This window comes from Zophobas morio, unplaced genomic scaffold (genome assembly GCF_036711695.1).
Source record: "Zophobas morio isolate AGI-343-1 ecotype UQ-CSIRO unplaced genomic scaffold, CSIRO_AGI_Zmor_V1 ptg000004l, whole genome shotgun sequence".
Classification (NCBI taxonomy): domain Eukaryota; kingdom Metazoa; phylum Arthropoda; class Insecta; order Coleoptera; family Tenebrionidae; genus Zophobas; species Zophobas morio.
The window spans coordinates 8,997,865-9,017,905 of record NW_026972109.1 but is presented as its reverse complement, the minus strand read 5'-3'; the positions used below and the strand labels follow the sequence as shown (position 1 = coordinate 9,017,905).

The following is a 20,041-nucleotide window of genomic DNA, read 5'->3' as shown; positions in this document are numbered from 1 at the left end:
AGAAGGTCTTACAACAACAACAATCTTGTGTCATTTTTAAATAAATACGAAATAAGTGATCCCTCCCAACATGGTTTTACAAAAGGCAAAAGCTTAGATACTGCACTGGCAGATTACCTTAGCCAAATATCCCAGTGTATGGACAAAAATATCTCTTGCCTCGGATTGTTTGTAGATTTTACAAAGGCCTTCGACTGCGTAAGTCATGAGTTACTGCTTCACAAATTAGAACGCTATGGGATAAGGGGTACAGCCTTACAGTGGTTCCAATCATATCTATCGGACAGAACTGAAAAAGTGCTTGTAAATAGCACTCTTTCTAGAGAATCGACTGTCACTATCGGGGTACCTCAAGGATCAATTCTCGGACCGACTCTGTTCATAATTTTTATTAATGACTTATTAAAATTGGTAAAAAAGACGTCAAATTGCATCGTTATGTCCTACGCTGACGATACCAACTTCATTATTACTGGAACAGACGTTAATGCCATTACTAGAAGGGCACAGGAGGTATTCTCTCTAGTGCAACAATGGGTCAGTAAAAACAAACTATGGATAAACAATGAAAAACTTGCCTTTACAATTTTTACTAACATGACAAACTTTCAGGATATTACGCTGAATTTAAATAAGACGCTTGTTAAGTGCTCCAACTTCATTAAACTATTAGGAGTCGTTTTTGACAATCATTTAAAATGGTATCTTTATATAGATCAATTATGCTCGAAATTATCTTCGGTTTGTTATGCACTCAAGAATGTAGCCAGACAGTGTAATTATTCTACAGTAAAACAACTATACTTTGCTTGCTTTCAAAGTCTTCTAACATACGGCATTATTCATTGGGGGCACTCTGCTGACTTTCAACGAGTTTTTATTTTACAGAAATGGGCAATTAGAATCTTAGCCGGAATTAAAAGTATGCACTCTTGTAGATCCGCCTTTAAACAGCACAGAATCTTAACATTACCAAGCATATATATATCTATGAGATGTTATGTTACACATATAAAAATATTAACAAGTTCAGTCAAACTCGAACAGATCATGAGTACAATACTAGACACAAGAAGTTGTTATTGCCAACTCAACACAAAACAGCCCACTTTCAAAGAAGTTTACATTTCAATTGTTGCAAATTTTTTAACAACTTGGACTATGAAATAAAAGATGCACCTAATTTGCGTACGTTCAAAGCTAAATTAAAAATATTTCTTTTGGATAGAAATTTTTATGAGTTTAATGACTTTTTTAAGAAAGCGTGTAGCGTCTATTAGTTCATTGTAAGTAGGTACATGTTATCGTGTAATATGTAGATACCATCTTGTATTTTTTGCACTATTTTGGTGCTATGTGTTTGTAGTGTTTATTTTATTTTGACAATCCCTTCTTAAATATTTTCTATTTTTCTGTATAATATTTTCTGAAGGTAAATAAAGTATTATTATTATATTATTACATTAAAAAAAACAGTTGAGAGCCTGGAGAAGGTTTTACATTAAAAAAATACATTTGGGGCCCCCAGGAATGTTTTACATTTTTAAAAATGTCAGTTGGGACCCGGAGAAGATTTCACATTCTAAAAAAAAGGATATTTGGCGTCTCAGAGAAGGTTTTACATTGTTAAAGAAGACAGTTGGGATCCCCGAGAAGGTTTCACATATAAAAAAACATTTGGTGCTCCCGAGAAGGTTTTACATTTTTAAATAAGACAATTTGGGCCCCCGAGAAGGATTCACATTCTTAAAAAATACATTTGGAGCCATCTAGAAGGTTTTACATTAAAAAAAAAACAGTTGGGACCCCCGAGAAGGTTTCATCTTCCTAAAAAAAGACGTTTGGCGCCCCCAGAAAGGTTTTACATTTTTAAAGAAGCCAGTTGACACCCCCGAGAAGATTTCACATTTAAAAACAGGCGTTTGGCGTCTTAGAGAAGGTTTTCCATTCTTAAAGAAGACAGTTGGGATCCCCGAGAAGGTTTCACATATAAAAAAACATTTGGTGCCCCCAAGAAGGTTTTACATTTTTAAAAAAGACAATTTGGACCCCCGAGAAGGTTTCACATTCTTAAAAAATACATTTGGACTCGTCGAGAAGGTTTTACATTAAAAAAAAACAGTTGGGACCCCCGAGAAGGTTTTACATTAAAAAAAAGACATTTGGCACCCCCAGGAAGGTAGGATTACATTTTTAAAAAACCAGTTTGGACCCCCGAGAAGATTTCACATTCTAAAAAAAAGGCGTTTGGCGTCCCAGAGAAGGTTTTACATTGTTAAAGAAGACAGTTGGGATCCCCGAGAAGGTTTCACGTATAAAAAAACATTTGGTGCTCCCGAGAAGCTTTTACATTTTTTAAAAAGACAATTTGGAGCCGTCGAGAAGGTTTGACATTAAAAAAAACAGTTGAGAGCCGGAGAAGGTTTTACATTAAAAAAAATACATTTGGGGCCCCCAGGAAGGTTTTACATTTTTAAAAATGCCAGTTGGGACCTGGAGAAGATTTCACATTCTAAAAAAAAAGAATGTTTGGCGTCTCAGAGAAGGTTTTACATTGTTAAAGAAGACAGTTGGGATCCCCGAGGTTTCACATATAAAAAAACATTTGGGGCTCCCGAGAAGGTTTTACATTTTTCAAAAGGCAGTTGGACCCCCGAGAAATTTTCACATTCTTAAAAAATACATTTGGAGCCGTCGAGAAGGTTTTACATTAAAAAAAAAAAAAAAACAGTTGACACCCCCGAGAAGGTTCTACATTTTTAAAAAGACATTTTTAAAAAGCCATTTGGAACCCCCGGGAAGATGTCACATTCTAAAAAAACATTTGGGGGTCCCGAGAAGGTTTTACATTTTTCAAAAAGACTGTTGGGACCCCCGAGAAGGTTTCACATTCTTAAAACATACATTTGGGGCCCCCCGAGAAGGTTTTACAATTTTAAAAAGATAGTTGGGACCCCCGAGAAGATTTCACATTAAATAAAAAGACATGTATTTGGGGCTCCCAAGAAGGTTTTGTATTTTAAAAAAAGACAATTGGGACACCTGAGAAGGTTTCACATATAAAAAAACATTTGGGGCTTCCGAGAAGGTTTTACATTTTTAAAAAAAGACAATTTGGACCCCCGAGAAGATTTCACATTTAAAAAAAAAAGACATTTGGTGCCACCGAGAAGATTTTTACATTTTTAAAAGACAGTTGGGACCACCGAGAAAGTTAAACATTCTTAAAAAAAGACATTTGCCCCCTCCCCCCCCCCCGAAGGTTTTACATTTTTAAAAAAGACAGTTACGACCCCCGAGAAGATTTCACTTTGTAAAAAAATATTTGTTGCACCTGAGAAGGTTTTACATTTAAAAAAAATTGGTCGAAATATAATGCCACAAATCCGGCTTCCTTGAAAAATAAAAAAAAAATGATTTTACGAATTTGTATCCAATAAATCAAATAGACGAGTATGCTATTTTATAAAATTTATTATAAAAATTTTTGAAATGTCATGACATTGATAGGAAGATTGGGCAAATTTTGATTAGCATTTTATCATCTACGCTATATTCCTAACATACATATAAAACACAATCGGTCCGGTAGTTTTGGAGATTATCTGCCTAATGAAAATCTGAACAGAGGGTAGACAGACTGAACCAGGACACCTAATTTTTCATACTCTATGGGTCACGAAATGTCGAGAAAACACAAAAGTTGCCAGTCGCCCCCCAATAGACTCGATTAAAATTTTCTGTGCTTACACTCAGGAAGTAAAAATAAAATTCGCAAAATTAAACTTTATAATTTTTTGAACATTTTGTGTTTTATAGAACGTTTATTTCCACAACACCGAAAAATAAAATATTTGTCGACGCGTTATCTAAACAAAGCTAAACTATGTATTTGTTCGACTGCATTTCAAGGGCGACGGAAGTTGTGTATAAGTAACCCTAGACCACATTTTTGTTCAACATTCAAGCACACTTTACTTCACTACAGAATCCACATTACGCTTGTTTATATATTTGGACGAATTGTTTATATGTCTGGGCGCGACGGCGACGGTCACTCCGCCGATAAGCAACTAATGCAGCACACGTTATTCTTGTAAAGTTTCCGGGAGAGACCTTTTTATGCATTCATTAATAAATCATACTTTAGTTGTGTTTATTACATCCAGTGCATTGATTGATGTATCGTACCAACAATAATGGAAAAATATGAATGCGTTATAAACCACATGGATAAACCACAGTGTAATAATAGCAGTTATTAATTATGATAACTAAACTCAAAGTTACCAAATATTTTAAGTATTCTATTGTTGAAAGAAAACTATATATGTATATATTAAGAAAAAAAAAAGGCAAAGATTAAAGCCCCACTCACTCGCCCCGATCTAAATTGTAATGAATTTTTCATTTGTTGTCAGAGCAATAAAGTTTGTAGAGAAATAAGGATTTTGCAATTAAATTCCACCTCCTGGCTCACGTCGATTAAAAAGATCATCACAATTGAGATAGGGTGGGTGGGCGGGCTCATTTTTTCCCATTTTTTTTTCTTACCATACGTAGTCTTCTTTTCACAGCAAGAAACTTAAAAAATAGTAAATTTTTTGGAGGATGGAAGTATGCATATATACATTCTCTGCCATTACTAGGCTTTATGTGGTAAAAGAACAGTGATGCTGACCAATAATAATTATAATAATAATAAACAAAAGCAGGGTGGATTCACAAAATACAAGTGTGGAAATATAATATTTTATAAAATTTAAAATATACTTATTAATTATCCAAAATTTTGCGGGGATGATTAGACAAATTTTGGTTAGCGTTATACGATCTACATGATATTCCCAACATCAATATAAAATTTGACAAGAATCGGCCCCAGTACTTTCGGACAGACAGACGGAAACGGGAGACCTATTTCTTCGTATTTTAGGGGTCATAAAACGTCGAGAAAATATAAAAGTGGCCATTCGTCCGATGGACTCGATTACTATAATCACTAACATCTCTATTCCAAGCAAATCCAAGACTCTTGTATTTTTTGGTCTGTAAAAATGTGAATTTTGTGACATTTCAAAAAATTATTATTTGAATAATTCATAAATAAATCCAAGTGTTGACTTTATTCAGTGGTTGCACGCCATGTATCAAGCCAACTCCAAAGAGTACACACTCTTGTCAAATACGCCTACTACACATTTCATTCATAAATACGCCAAGTCCCCACTTGTTTTCTAACCAACTCCAATTCTCAAACTTTATCAGATTCTAGTATTTATCTTTAAGAGCGTAGGCTCTTATGCTCCTCTTCTGGTTAAGTATTTGTGTTGGCATAATTTGCAACCAACTTTACAGTTCACACACGAAGGGTTTATGTCACACACTAAACCTCTCCAACACCAACTATCGATTACTCTTGCATGCGTGCTACATATGCACTCCACAATGCACACGACCTCCTCTAAACAACTCTCATCTCCTGCAGTTGATTTCTATGACAATCACACACGAACAACCCTAGATTTAGTATTGTCCTGTGTGCGATAACCCCTCAGATCCTGCAGGACTGTGTCAAGGACGCCGATAACATTCCCCGAAATGTGTAACGCTGGAATTGTCATCGGGAGCTGTGGGATTAACCCTCGTGTTGCAGTTCATTTAAAGTGCCAATAACTCCCAACGTTTACCGTCTCAATATTTTACGGCAGGGTTTTATCGCAGGATATATTTAACGGGGGTTGGTTTTAACGTTTTAATATAAATAAAACTAACATAACAGTAATAATTATCGTAATACAACGATAAAAGTTCCATAATCATAAAAAGGCAGCTTTCAACGATGAAGCGGAATTTCTTCGACGGTCACAGTGTTTTGAGGTATTTTACATTGGGTCTGGATTTCCTTTTTCTTCTTGGACCAACAATACATGTTGATGAGGATCCAGACGATGGAGGCTAAACCTAGAGTTAGTAATATCAGGACGGCGATGTTGCTCACGTCAGGAAGACTTTGGATTTGGATTAAAATTGAGGCTAAGTCGTCGGTGGCGGGGAGGTTTTGGTCGAAGTAGAATACTGGGAAGACGAGCTTTGGCACCTTTTCGTACATACTAAAAAATAAAAATAAAAAAAATGTTAGTATGTCTTGTGGTATTTTCAGGTAGACTTACGTGATATAGGGGATGGGTTGCAACAGCACGTTGACCTGCATCTTCGCCCCTATGTCGATCACAATCCCTGATTTCTGCAAAGTTAATGAAAAGTTTACAAAACTTGGTACAACCCTCCGAAACGAATTTCAAACTTTTCAGATTAAAGACTTGAGGCTTTGTGTACTCGCCTCGAACTCGATTCAAGTGAAAGTTGGAGCGTATTCTCGGACACTCACCGGTTCGAGAGTAATGTAAAATTCGTGCTTGTCTTCGGGTTTCAGCCCTTCGATTGCGTTTATGTAGTAAGGGTCCGCATTGTAGAAGTGCGGCATCGAGAGGAAAGTCGGGGAGTCCTGGCGGCAGGACGACACGTTGAAAATGCCGGAAGGTTGGCATTCACCCACGCAGAAGCACTTATTATCGGGACGGAGGGTGCCTGGGATAACAAAAATTATGTTAAAATGGTTGTCAGATCTTTAACAAACGGGACAAAAAGACCCAGTCTTAATACAGACCCTTGAGAAACAATACGAGCTTACCGTTATCAAAGATATTCTTCCCCGTGTACTTGTACCCCTTCACCCCTTTAACAACCACATCCTTTTCGTATTCGAGCTTGGCAAATTTGCACAGTTCGGATGAGAAGAATTCAATGTAATCTGGTTTCTGATTGATGGGGTAAAATTCGCCCGCCGACCCCTTGACGGCGTTACATTCGCCCTCGTAATAGTCAGATTCGTTCCTGTGGTTCCACGTGATGATCTTTCCGAACTTTTCATCGACTTGGGTCCACATGCTGAAGATTCCATCGCCGCCGATCGTGCCGTTTTTCTGTGAGATAAAAAAATTGTCGCTTTGGTGAGTTGATGAGAGATTCTTGTGACTTACTTCTCAACTCACCCCGTAAAACAAGCCGAACTTGTCTGTGATCCCGGTCAATGGGACGCTGCTTAGAATGCTGAGGATGCTCTCTTCGTAACCGTCAAAGAGTATCTCGCCGGCGGTTTTAGTCACGTATAAACTTGATAAGGTTGATAAGGAGTATGAAATTGTACGCTTGGAGAAGTAGCCGAAATGGCGAGCTTTGTATGCGATTGTCTGCAAGATTAACAAAAAATGAGTAGTTGGAGGGAGTGAAAGAGGGGAGTTTTAACTTGGAGTAAATTGGATTAGAAGCTGAAGGGAATGTGTTGTGCATGGGTTAGAAAGTTAGGGCTCTCGAGGGAGGTATCGGTTTCTGCTTGTCAAACCAGGGGTTAATTAGTGAGACTATTGTCTAACGACATGTTAAAAATAAAAAGTGTGACATTGAAATGCCTCATTATATTTTTTGTAAATACATCTCAACGAACTTCCTCGAATTTTTTTTCCCGAACTATTTTACGCACTTCCGATGATTTTGTGAAACAGGTTTCGGTTAGAAAATTATGGTTCTGATCCTTATAAAAAATTGTTTATGCTGAATTCAACTGGAAGGTTTCCGAAGCCCAAGGTTTATTGAAGATTAGATTTATAATTGCAAATGTTGAACTGGTTCAACGATGTTTATGCCTGTGAAAGTGGAGGAAGCTTCTAGATATTATGCCATGTTATTTATTAACAACTTAGTTATTATTAAATAAATTTTTCAATTTTGAAATGAAGGTACTGATTAGGATATATTTTTTTTTATGGAGAAACGCGTTCCGAAGGTCTTCAAAAAAAAATGTTTATGACATGGAAATTGGTGTGAGAAACATACGTGTTAAAGAGTCAAGGGCGGGCACAAAATATAAAAAATGTATTAAAAAATAATCCGAGAAATGTTTACAAACAACAAGCCTCGTAAATTCTTATATTAAGTAATTATTTTCGTGGGTGCATCTGTTACTGGTGTTGTATTAATTTCCTCACTCTCTTAATGACTCAAGCCACAAACTTGCATACATGTAACTAATAAATGCCATGCAAAATATACACCTTGTTCCTTTATAAAAACATTTGGAGAGCAAAAATATCGCTAAGCTTACACTGAAAAGCCAAATCTTTGAAAACTTATCGTGAAGAGACAGCTGCAACAGAATGAACCCAACATAACTGAGTAATTCATTGCTCATAGTGGCAATTTTATCTTCCCACCGATGATTCGTTTTTAGACTCAAAAGGGTTTCCAATTTAATTAATCCACTGATTTAAAATTGAGCATTATAGACAACATTCCTGTAGGTGTGTCAGGCCAGATTTTTTTTCATTTTTAACGATTTTTTATCCTTGACTTTTTAAAATTTTGCGTAATTATGTATTAATTCTTTGTAAAGTTCCTAATTGACGAGAAAAATCTCTCCAGCAATTTAACTATGTACAAATTTGATAAGATACGATGTATGAATATTTCTAATGTGATCGTCTCCAAGATTAAGGGAAAAATGACTCGCTGGAAGGTGGAGGAAATAAAAGAGCAGCTTTAGCTTCAAGTAAATTAGCAGTTTCGGAGATTACGTGTTTAATAAAAATGGATACAGACACCAGACAGACAGACAGACAGTAAGACATAAACGGTAGACTACTTTTTTCGCACTGTAGGGGCCATGAAACGTCGAGAAAACATAAAAGTGGCAATTCGTCCGATGGACTTGATTACTATACTTCCTTAGCTTACGCTCGGGAAGTAAAATGGGAATGAAATTAAAGAAAAAAACTAGTTTTATTAGCAGCTTTCCATGCAAAGTGGATTACAAAGACACAAGATAATCTTTTGAAATCCAACAACGAAATGACGTAACTTCCAAAATTTTACAATAGCTAATATTATATATTTAAATTTTATATCCTCCGTTTACGGTTTTTACCTTAGGCATTAAGATTTTTGGAAAAAAAACAACATTTTACAATTGGAAGCATGTTAAATCGTTAGTCAAAATCTATCCGTTCATGCCCCTCAGGAATTGATCTCATCTTACAAGTTTCTCAAATAAGTAAATGTTATTTAAGCGTTAAAAATTAGCATAGTCCTGAACTTGTGATTTATGAATACGCCTTGAATTTTTATCCTTGATATTGGGATTTTTCGGCTTTTCGATTTCTCGATTTTTCAACTTTAGGTTTCTCAATTTTTCAATTTTTCATTCTTCAAATATTTGATTTCCCGATTTTTTTATTTTTCGATTTCTCAATTTGCCGATGTTACAGTTTTACGATTTCTCAGTTTGCCAATGTTTTAGTTTTACGATATCTCAATTTTTCTCCTCTTCAATTTTACGATTTTTAAATATTTTGATTTTTAAATTTTTTACAATTTTGATGTTTCTAAATTTTCAGTACTTCAATTTTTCGATTTTTTAAGGTTTCGATTTTTCGAAATTGCTTTTTTTGCCTTTTCGATTTCTAAGTTTTTTATTTTTTTAATTTCTCAATTTTTGGATCTCTTTCAATTTTGGGATTTTTGAATTTTTCGATTCTTCAGTTTTTCAGTATTTCGATTCTTAAATTTTTCGATTTTTCGACTTCTGGATTTTTTACTGTTTGGATTTTCAGTTTTTCGACTGTTTAATATTTCGATTTTTCAATTTTTCAACTTTTCTGTACTTTAATTTTTAAATTTTTAAAATTTTAGATATTTTGATTTCTCGACTTTTCAGTTCTATGATTCAATTTTTCAATTTTCCGAATTTTTAAATTTTCGATTTTTCAATTCTTTTTTAAAATAGCTCGATTTTCGATGTTTTAATTTCTCAATTTTTGGGTATTTCTTCCAGTTTTGGGATTTTTCAATTTTTCGATTCTTCAATTTTTCTTACATTTTTTAATTTTTCGATATTTCAGTATATCGATTCTTCGATTTTTCGCTTTCTTGACTTCTAGATTTTTGATTCCTCGATTTTGTACATTTTGAATTTTGAATTTTTCGTTTTTAACTTTAAATTTTTCAATTGTTCAACTGTTTTATACTTTCACTATACTTTCTCAATTTTTCAACTTTTCGATATTTTAATTTTTCCACTTTTAAAAATCTGGATTTTTCGTTTTCTCGAGCTTTCAATTCTTCTATATGTATTTCAATTTTTCAGTTTTCCGATTTTTAAAATTTTTGATGTCTCGATGTTTTGATTGTTCAATTTCTCGATTTATCAATTTTTCAATTTTTAACTCTTCCATTGTTCGATTTTGGCCTATTTCGGTTTCTTAATTTTTCGACTTCTCGACTGTTCGATTCCTCTGTTTCTCGATCCTTTGATTTTTTCGATTTCTTGATGTTTCAGTTTTCAATTTTTCGATGTTTCGATTTTTCGATTTCTCGGTTTTTTGATTTTTTACTTTTCGGCTTTTCGATTTTTCGATTTTTCAGTGATGCGATTTTTCAATTTTTAAATTTTGAGTTCCGTTTTCTAGATTTTTCAATTTTTCGATACTTTAATTTTTCAAAATTGCGATTTTTCGATTTTGGGCTATTTTGCTTTCTCAATGTTTTTACTTCTCGATTTTTCGACTCCTTTAGTTCTCGATCCACTGATTTTTCAATTTCTCCATGTCCCAGTTTTCAGTTTTTCGATTTCTAAATTTTAGGTATCCAAATTTGTATTTTTTTGATGTTTGGATTTCTCGATTTTTCAATATTACCATATTTTAATTCTTCAATGTTTTAAATTTTAGATTTTCCGATTTTTCAGTTCCTCAACATTTCTGTTTTTCAATTTTTCGACTTTTCAATTTTAGCGGTTTTACGATTTTTTTATGTTTAGTTTTTGTCAACTTGGTTTTCCGATTTTTAAAATAAATGTCAATGTTTGATTTTTCAGTTCTTTTATATTTCATTTTTTAATTTTCCGAGTTCTTAAATTTTCGATTTTCAAATTTTTCTTTTTTAAAATTTTTCTTCATTTTGATTCTTCAACTTTTCGATTTTTTCTGGATTTTTTGATTCCTCGATTTTGTACATTTTGAATTTAAGGTTTTTAACTTTAGATTATTCAATTTTTCGACTGTTTTATACTTAGATTTCCCAATTTTTCAACTTTTCGATATTTTAACTTTTCAACTTTTAAAATTCTAGATTTTTCGTTTCCTCAAGCTTTGAATTCTTCTCTATTTCAATTTTCCGAATTTTTGGATTTCCCGATTTTTCAATTTTTCCATATTTTAATTTTTGAATGTTTTAAATTTTAGATTTTCCGATTCTTCGATTTTTCAGTTCTTCACTATTTCTATTTTTCAGTTTTTCGATTTTTCAATTTTAGCGGTTTTACGATTTTTCTATGTTTATGTTTTTTGCCAACTTCGTTTTTCGATTTTTAAAGTATATGTCAACATTTTAATTTTTAGATTTCTCGATTTTTCAATTTTTAAAATTCTGGATTTTGTGATTTCTCGAGTTTTCAGTTCTTTTATATTTAATTTTTTAATTTTCCGAATTCTTAACTTTTCGGTTATGCATTTTAATTTTTTGATTTTTAACTTTTCCATTTTTTTGATTTTGACTAATTTCGGTGTCTCAGTTTTTGAATTTTTCGATTTTTCGATTTTCTAATTTTTCAATTTTTTTAATTTTGGAGTTTCGATTTCACGATTTTTCGATTTCTCGATTTTTCGGTTTTTCAGTTCAGTATATTTCTATTTTTCAATTCTTCGATTTTTTGATTATTCAATTTTGCGGTTTTACGATTTTTTTGTTTCGATTCCTTACCATTTTGGTTTTTCAATTTAAAAAATTTTTCGACTTTTCAATGTCTCAGTTTTGGAAACTTTCCAATTTCTGTTTTTTTTTCAATTTTTCGATATTTTAATTCTTCGATTTTAGAGTCAACATTGGTCTGAGCGCGCCGTGATCTGTAGATGAAATAAGTTCTCAGACGATGAGCTAAAGAATTTTGTTGATATGTTTTGTGCTAAGTTGTCAGCATAGGATGGAATTTTTTGTAATGAATAATGCTACCAATTTGGTAATATTATTCATTAAAAAAAGTATAAAAAATAAATTGATTTCATTAATTTGCACACTGTTTAAAACAACAAGAAACATCAATCACATCAAACATCTGAAAGGGATAATTAAAAAAATAATGACACAAAAAAAACACGTCCTATGGTTAAAAAAAAACCTGTTTGAAAACATTGAAAACAAACCGTTTTTAACTTTCCGAGCGTAAGCTAAGGAAGTATAGAATTCGAGTCTATCGGACGAATGGCCACTTTTATATTCATGACCCTTAGAGTATGAAAAAAGTAGTCTTCCATTTCCGTCTGTCTGCTGGACCGATTGTTGTCAAATTTTAGGTGTATATTAAAAATCATCCCCACCAACAATTTGATGACGTCATTTCAAAAAATTCTACTTTTATTTGATTTAATTGTTATACAACTATATAAATAGTCCTATAAGTGTGGTGTATGAATCCGCTTTGAATTTTTCCCTAACCGTCCAAATTTTTGCAAAAACATAATGCATCCCGGTCGTGGTCTAGCATTACGAGTCAGGAATGCGGACCAGATGTCGCGCGTTCGAATCCAAACTTGGCATTTCGTTTTTTTTCTCTTTTTCTCTCGCATTGTGTATTATCTATGTTTATGACGTCATAACAAATTTCTTATTAATGAAATCACCCCATTTTCTCGAAAAAGTGGGAATGCTCTCTTGTATTAATTTCCTCACTCACTAATGACTCACGCCACAAACTTCATACATTTAAGTAATAAATTAAGTTCCTTAATAAAAACATTTGGAAATTAAAAAATCGCTAAGATTACACTGATAAACAAAATCTTTGGAAACTTATCTTTTAAATCTCATAACTGATTAATCCACTAATTTAAAATTGAACATTATAGACAACTTTTCTCCAGGTGTGTTAGGCTATCTTCAAGATTTTTTTCCATTTATGACGGCTCCTCTATCCTTGACTTTTTAAAATTTTACGTATTTACGTATTAATTCTTTGTAAGGAGAATCTCGCCGGCGGTTTGGTTATGTATAAATTTGATAAGATAAGAAATATGAATATTTTCGTTTAGTAAATTACTCGAAATGGCGAATTTCGTATGCGATCGTCTTCAAGATAAAGGGAAAAATGACTCGCTGGAAGGTGGAGGAAATAAAAGAGAAGCTTTAGCTTCAAGTAAATTAGTTTAGAGTCTCGGAGGGCATGTGTTGTGCATAGGATCTAAGTTACGGCTCCCTAGGTAGAAATCGTTTCTGCTTGTCAAACCATGTGTTGTTAATTACTTTGATAAAATTTTGCTAACGAACTAGGTTTCTATTAGGTGAACTCTAGAGTGAGAAAAATTAGGTAGTTGATGAGTGACTAAGTATATTATATTTTCAATCTTAGACAAAATACTGTGAATAATCCCGGATGTGGTCGTTTTTTATCTTCAGATGTTTCTGGATCTAACTCATTGTAATAATTATTAATCATCTGTCCATAGTCCCTTAATTGGATTGTTGGCAGTGTTTTCAACAACGACGCTTTAATCTGACAGAGAATAAACATTTTGAAAGTAATTAACTTCATCTATTATTTTATTATCCGACACTCCAGAAAGACAAAATTTATCTTGTGCAGCCAGTGCTAAATTGAGGCAAACCATCAGTCCCAATCGATTTTAACGTAATTAGGCCAAACCTTGTCCTTACAAATTGCTAGAAATGATGAAGAATCGAGAAACATCTAGATAACGATGAATCTCTCGAGAAAGTGGATCAATCTTGAGTGAAATTTAAATGGACCCGAGCGTTTATTTTAATAACTTCGTTATCACTTTATTCTACATTCCTAGATAAGTCTCTAATCTCTAATCCGAACCGGACTAATGCATTAAACGCAAAAACGACCAGCCAGATTTAATCAACTCTAAACAATCAGCAGTTACAATTAGTCCAAAAAAAAATGGATAACACCGAAACTCGAAATGACGGCAAATAATTTCCCGAACTCCCCCAATTGCAAATTGCTTTTCCTGTTGGAGGTTTGGCTTTCAAGGGAATCACATGATCTCTCCAACTCCCGGAGACCGTAATTTTCCGCTTTTATCCCATTCGGAAACGCTAAACTTGATGGTGCATTTTTTACTCCTTAATTTATTATTTTTTATCGCGCATCGATCCCGAGACGCGTTAAAACTTTCACAACTTGTCAAAGTTTCATCCTCGATGATAATTATTAAGGTGGACGAAACACGTTGACATTAATAAATTACGCTCGGGAGATATGAAGAAAGTTGTAATCGCGAAGATGATGCTCGAAGTGGGTTAAGCTTGTCTGTTTTTTGATTAAATTATTAAAAATTAAAATTAATAAAGCTGTGTTAAGGAGTGCTGATAAAGTCGTCTGCGCTTCTTCGTTGGCCTAGATTAGTGCGCATGCAATTAGACGCCCACATTTAATTTAGACTTGAAGGAAGGATTTTTTGTAATCTGGAGCACGATTTAGTTGAAATCTGGCTGTTTTTGTTGATTAGGGGGCTAATCTTGTGTTTACGGATTATGTCACAGTCGTACGAGTTGGAGATAAATTTATCTGATGATCGGTTCAGATTGTGCAACTGTGTAAAGATTGACGATTAAAAAAAAGTATATATTTTAAGCATTGAGAATAAAAAAAAAATTGACGCAGTTATGAAAGGCAGGAGATCTATATATATTTATAGATGTTTTTGTAGCTGCCAAACTTGTTTTAACAATTTTTTTATTTGCTGTTTTAATTATATAACGTAAAATTACAAAATTTGGTTTGTTGGTACTCCTCATTTTTTTTAACTTTTGTCATTATATTATTGGTTTTTAAACGTAGAAGAAAGTAAATTTACTATCAGTTAAAAGAAGAAATTCGTGTTTTATTGACATTTCTGCGGCAATGACACCTGATAATTAAATTTTGCTTGATGTAATTAGGACACTCCATTTGCTAATTCAGACATAAATTCTCGTTAGTGTAAATCTAGTAGAGCTGCAATTCGAGATGTAAATCGTAGTTATAATGTTAAATTATGACTTCCCTATCTACCACAAGGTGTTACTTTGTTTATTTTATTTTTAATAATAACCTATTGAAGTGAAGATGATTATAAGTATGTTTGGAAAAAAACAACTTTCAAGGTAAAAAATAGTGAATGATTTTTGTTATATAATAGTACTTAATATTTTAAAATTAGCACACCTACTAAAGTATTTTTGATACATGTTTATACTTTTAAGTAGTTTACGTCACGGCAGCTATAGTGTTTACCATATTTTTTTAAATGTTAAGCATTGTGTTAGTAAAGTTTTTCAAAAAGCCGGTATAATATAGAAAGAAAAAACTCACCAAGGGCACTATGTTGATAGTAGTAATGACGTCAGTCAGATTCCTCGCACTGCGTTCCCCATCAAAATAATAGGCCTTTCTATGTCTATAACTGATCGTGTGATTATGATCATGCCACGTGATATTCACTTTTTCCTTCACTTCTTTAAACTTATAGGGTCCTATTTCTTCGAATTTGGGTTTCACTCCTTCCGTGAACAAGTCCTGAGGGTTCGTCCAATTAAAAAGATATATATCCAAATCCAAGGGCGGCTCATTTATCCTCCATACTCTATACGGCTCAGTTTTTGGAGTGAACGACATCGAGGTGGTTATCAGGTAGTCATAGAGAGCTTCGAAATACACAAAAATTGAAATTCCTAAACAGATTAGTGCTAGTCCTACGAGAAGGAGGCAGACGTTGCAACAAGATCGACATCTTCTCTTCATCTTTTCATTCCTGCGAAAGAAATTATTTTAAACACAGTATGTGATACGGTTTTGCAATTTTGTGGAACCGGTCCAAAGCACGACCTCTTTAGTACAATTTATCGAGACGCTAACGCTCCAATATAGCGACCTTATGACCTATTATTGATAATGCATAAACACGGAGAATTTTTATCAGCATTGATCGTCCTCTGTCGTCGAAATGAAATACAAGTGTCTCTTAATCAAGTGTCGTGTTAGACATGAAAAAACATATGGGTGAAATTAGATAAAATGGATATCGTTTAACTTAAAGACATTATGGGACACCTGTATTTCCATTACTTACAACTTTGGGTTGAAAGTCATCACTTTTGGCATCGTCATGTTCACCTCGTTGCTCAATTTTTTCCTAAAGTCATAACATTTTTTTGATATCACTGATATTTTGTTTTTATTTTGGTATTGACGCTTCCATGCCATAAATGATAAGGCACACGTGTGATTTGTGCTTTTTCGGATAGATAAATCAAAACGACGTTCGCGTTTACACGTTACACTAACCGTTTGTGTTTTGACCCTAAAGTGCCATTTTTAGCTCTAAATAATTCATAAATGCACATACCTAATGTGTACTTACTTGTATATCACAGCATTGTTGTTCGTGTGGTATGTCATGGGCCGGACTCGTTGCTTTCATTAAGGAGCACAAAAGGTCTGCACACAGGAAGTAGCACTAATAGGAGAATATTTCAAACGATTATGTTTGAATAAGAGATTTATCTATTGGACGAATAGACTTGAAGAGTGTTATCATTTATCGGGATGACCTTTCTTGTGACTGGGCCGTAATGTAAGCAGCATAATGTGCTCATAAAGTGTCTAACATCTTAATTGAATGTTTGGATACTCGAGAATAATACGGACGACGGGATGGCAAGAGAGGAATCACAATGTGTACATTAAGCCAAAATCAGTATAGACCTCTAGATTAAGAAACAGGTAGTGGCTAATTTTGTAAATATTTACGAAAGTTTATCGGCCCCTGATACTAATAAATGGCTTCGCAAACATATAACGTTTTAGATAAAAATGTGTCGTAATGTGTAATGTGGAAGATATAAAAAGAAATGTCGAAATAATATTTTACTTTTATGTGCCACGTTCGTTTTAGTCCTTTTTTATGTCTGGCTGCTAATTTGATAAAATGATAGAAGCTTTGCACCATCTGCGCTATAAATCAGAAACATAATATTTTCATTTTTTTAAACAGGAAACGTCTAAACGAAGCAAAATTCAAAGCTTGGTATGACGATAGATATCTTTTTAAATTTTTAAACAAATAAAATCGTAATAGTCAACCTTCGTTTTTTTCAGCTTGATGATTTTAAAGTCGTGCGTCACATTTTTGTCATTAATTGTATTATAAGTGCATGCTTCAGTTTAATTTACACTGCACTTTTGCACCTACAATTTTCTGTAAAAAAAAATGTAGTGTATAAAATGACGCGGTGATTACTCTGACCATGTTTATTTTCTCATCCTATTATCAGTTGAACATTCCTAAAAACTGTGATTGACAATGATCATGTTTGCACAATTCGCAAAATTATGTTTGGTAATATGGAAATATTTGACAGATAATAAATCACGAAGTAAACATACGCAATTAAAAAAAATTGAAACATAAACCAGATAATGAAAAAAATCAAGTTTATTAAATACGATTAAATAATGAAAAATATAATTGGTGTACATTTTGTGATTCTCGAGCGAAAAGTTATCACCATGATAACACAGCAAGAAAAAATGCTTACATATTCATTAAAACTAAATGCGTACACATGCAGATCGTACTTTACCATTAAACCGCATCTTTCGAGTATGATTAATGATTTTAAAATCGAACACCCGCTATGAGAAAAGTACGCTGAAACTCGGTCATAAATCAAATTGAAAGCAAAATCGAATTTTAGTGCAAACAGGATGTAAATGAAGTTTGAGGAGAGTTTGCATTTCGCAAAGAAAAGAAAATGTTAAACCCTGCGATGTACAGCGTTTGATGAGTTTAGGAGATCGAAAATTACTGCATAATTGAGATCTCGCGCTTATGAGGACGCAAATTGCTAGACAGATTCGCAGTTATTGCCACTTTTTTGTTAGTGCGGAGATACGAAACTGATAATTTTCAATTTTGAAAGAAAATATAATTGAGTAAATGAAGTTACGTCAACCGTATCATTCCTGACCCAAAAATAGCCTTCTTATTGATGTTAATTCTTGAATATCAATTTCGTAATGAATTGATTGTGTCAAGTTTTTTGTGTCATTGTTTATTAAGGTTTCTGCGATTCCAGAAATCGTGTCACTACTGGTTTTTGTATTGACGTTGCTTTATTTACAGAGGTGTTAATACCTATTTTATTGTATGGGAGTTTCCGGTGTTGGTGGCTAAGCAAAACATTGTCATTTACGAACGTTTCCTTGAACACAAAACCAAAGTTCAGTTTACTTGCCATGCTTGATAACCTCCGGAGCTAATGGTAATCGGCAACAGATCGGCGCGTGCTGAGAAATGGTTTTTTATTACTGATTCATGGGTTTGAATGTGGTTAATGCTAAACGTGTTGATGCATTATTAATTAAACCGAAATTATTTTTAGACAAACGGTAAAGCCCAGTGATTTAAGCGTTTAGCATTTATAAACAGTTTCATAAACATGAGGTTATTAAACAAATTTGTGTACATTAATTTTTTTAACACATCTCTCTAAACAACAAAACTGGTAGCATTGTTTAACAAATCTTTATTTAATAATTTTGTAGAATGACGTCATCAATATTTTGGAGGGGATAACTACAGACATTTTGTAAATTAACTTTTGTGAACTAACTAGGAAATGGATCAATTTTGTCAAAAATGTTTAACAGTGTTTGTTTTGTAGTTTCTTACCTAAGATTGGTAAAAGTGAATTCTGAATTAATATTTATCTGGGGTAACTTCAGCAGAATAAAGTGAAAACTGAAATGGATTACACAGGTGTAGAGATCACATTATCAATTTTTTGATGGGGACTGATTGACAAATTTTGATAACGATAAACGATCGATGAACTGAAAATGACCTAACTATAATAAATCCTGTTGTTAATAATAACATAATGGAATAAAAGTTGAAATTCTTACATCAAGAAATTTAACGTAATCCAAAGCGGAAGCTCCGGGCCAAAATTAAACTCCTATCAGTTGAAAACACGTTTTAACTGCTTTATTTTTCTAAATTGAAATATTGATAATTCTATTTTGCGCTTCGTTTGATTGCTCATATACGTAATGAAATTCCTTCCAGCTTGATGTTCATATCAGCCCAGGAAATTTTATTAGGTTGTAATGGACAGCAGAGGGGTTATGCGAGCTTTATACACACAAGAATTCGTTTTTGCCTCAAATATTCAATATTTTTAATCATCGTATGGTCATGTTTGTAGAAATTAATTAAATTAAATATTAAAACCTTATTCACTCGGGCGCTGTTGGCCGTTGACCTAACGTGTCGCAGGTCGATAACTCAAAATATAATTCCGATGAATTCGTCGCAAAGAATCGGGTTTATTCCACAATGAATTGCGTGTACAATTTTCATGAGAATATCGACATTCTTCAACTTCTGTGTGCAATTATCGTGCTGGAAATTGCTATTTGTAGAAGCGCCGCGGAATTTGTTCTAGCAAAATCGTATTACTCGAAGATTTCTATGTTTACAGTATTGATCAGGTTATGGAGACAGAACTTCTTGCGTAGCAGTTTTGAAATACGTAGACAGTAAAAGTTTGTGTGACACTGTCATTCCCGAACATTTGCTTAATGCACGAAACCGAAGTTTGCTTGGCACATTCGATAACCTTTGAGTTTCGATAACGTGGAGTTAGTGCAGAGTCAACAACCCATGGTTCATGGATTTTTCGTATTTGTGGTTCAGCGGGAGTTTTTTGCAAACATCTCCATTCAGTTGGTTTTTCGCGTAACTAAAGAATGCTGCCCGGACAATATTAAAATTTACATCCTGTTGACTGCGAAACTTGTCTTTTTTACATTAGTTAGATTATTAAATGATATAATTTAAACTTTTTACGTCAATTCATTAATGTTCTTGTTTTAACCTTGTTATAATCAATTTGGGCCGGATTAAGAATAAAACATAAA

General features: G+C 33.4%; 1 protein-coding gene across 3 annotated transcripts; it reads right to left on the bottom strand.

Annotated features, from left to right (window-relative positions):
- Positions 1-5,741: 5,741 nt before the first annotated feature.
- Positions 5,742-16,779, bottom strand: LOC135140506 (protein peste-like). 3 transcript variants are annotated; one of them, XM_064071093.1, is made up of 7 exons: positions 16,479-16,779; positions 15,431-15,869; positions 7,056-7,253; positions 6,695-6,986; positions 6,392-6,591; positions 6,174-6,247; positions 5,742-6,113 (listed from the first exon to the last, which is right to left on the bottom strand). In XM_064071093.1, exons 1-7 carry the CDS (start codon positions 16,514-16,516, stop codon positions 5,837-5,839), a joined length of 1,518 nt encoding a protein of 505 aa, XP_063927163.1. In that variant the 5' UTR covers positions 16,517-16,779; the 3' UTR covers positions 5,742-5,836. The 3 variants fall into 3 exon arrangements, with proteins under 3 accessions (XP_063927163.1, XP_063927173.1, XP_063927154.1); XM_064071103.1 differs by having other exon boundaries at positions 16,464-16,778; XM_064071084.1 differs by lacking the exon at positions 16,479-16,779 and adding an exon at positions 16,188-16,368.
- Positions 16,780-20,041: the final 3,262 nt, after the last annotated feature.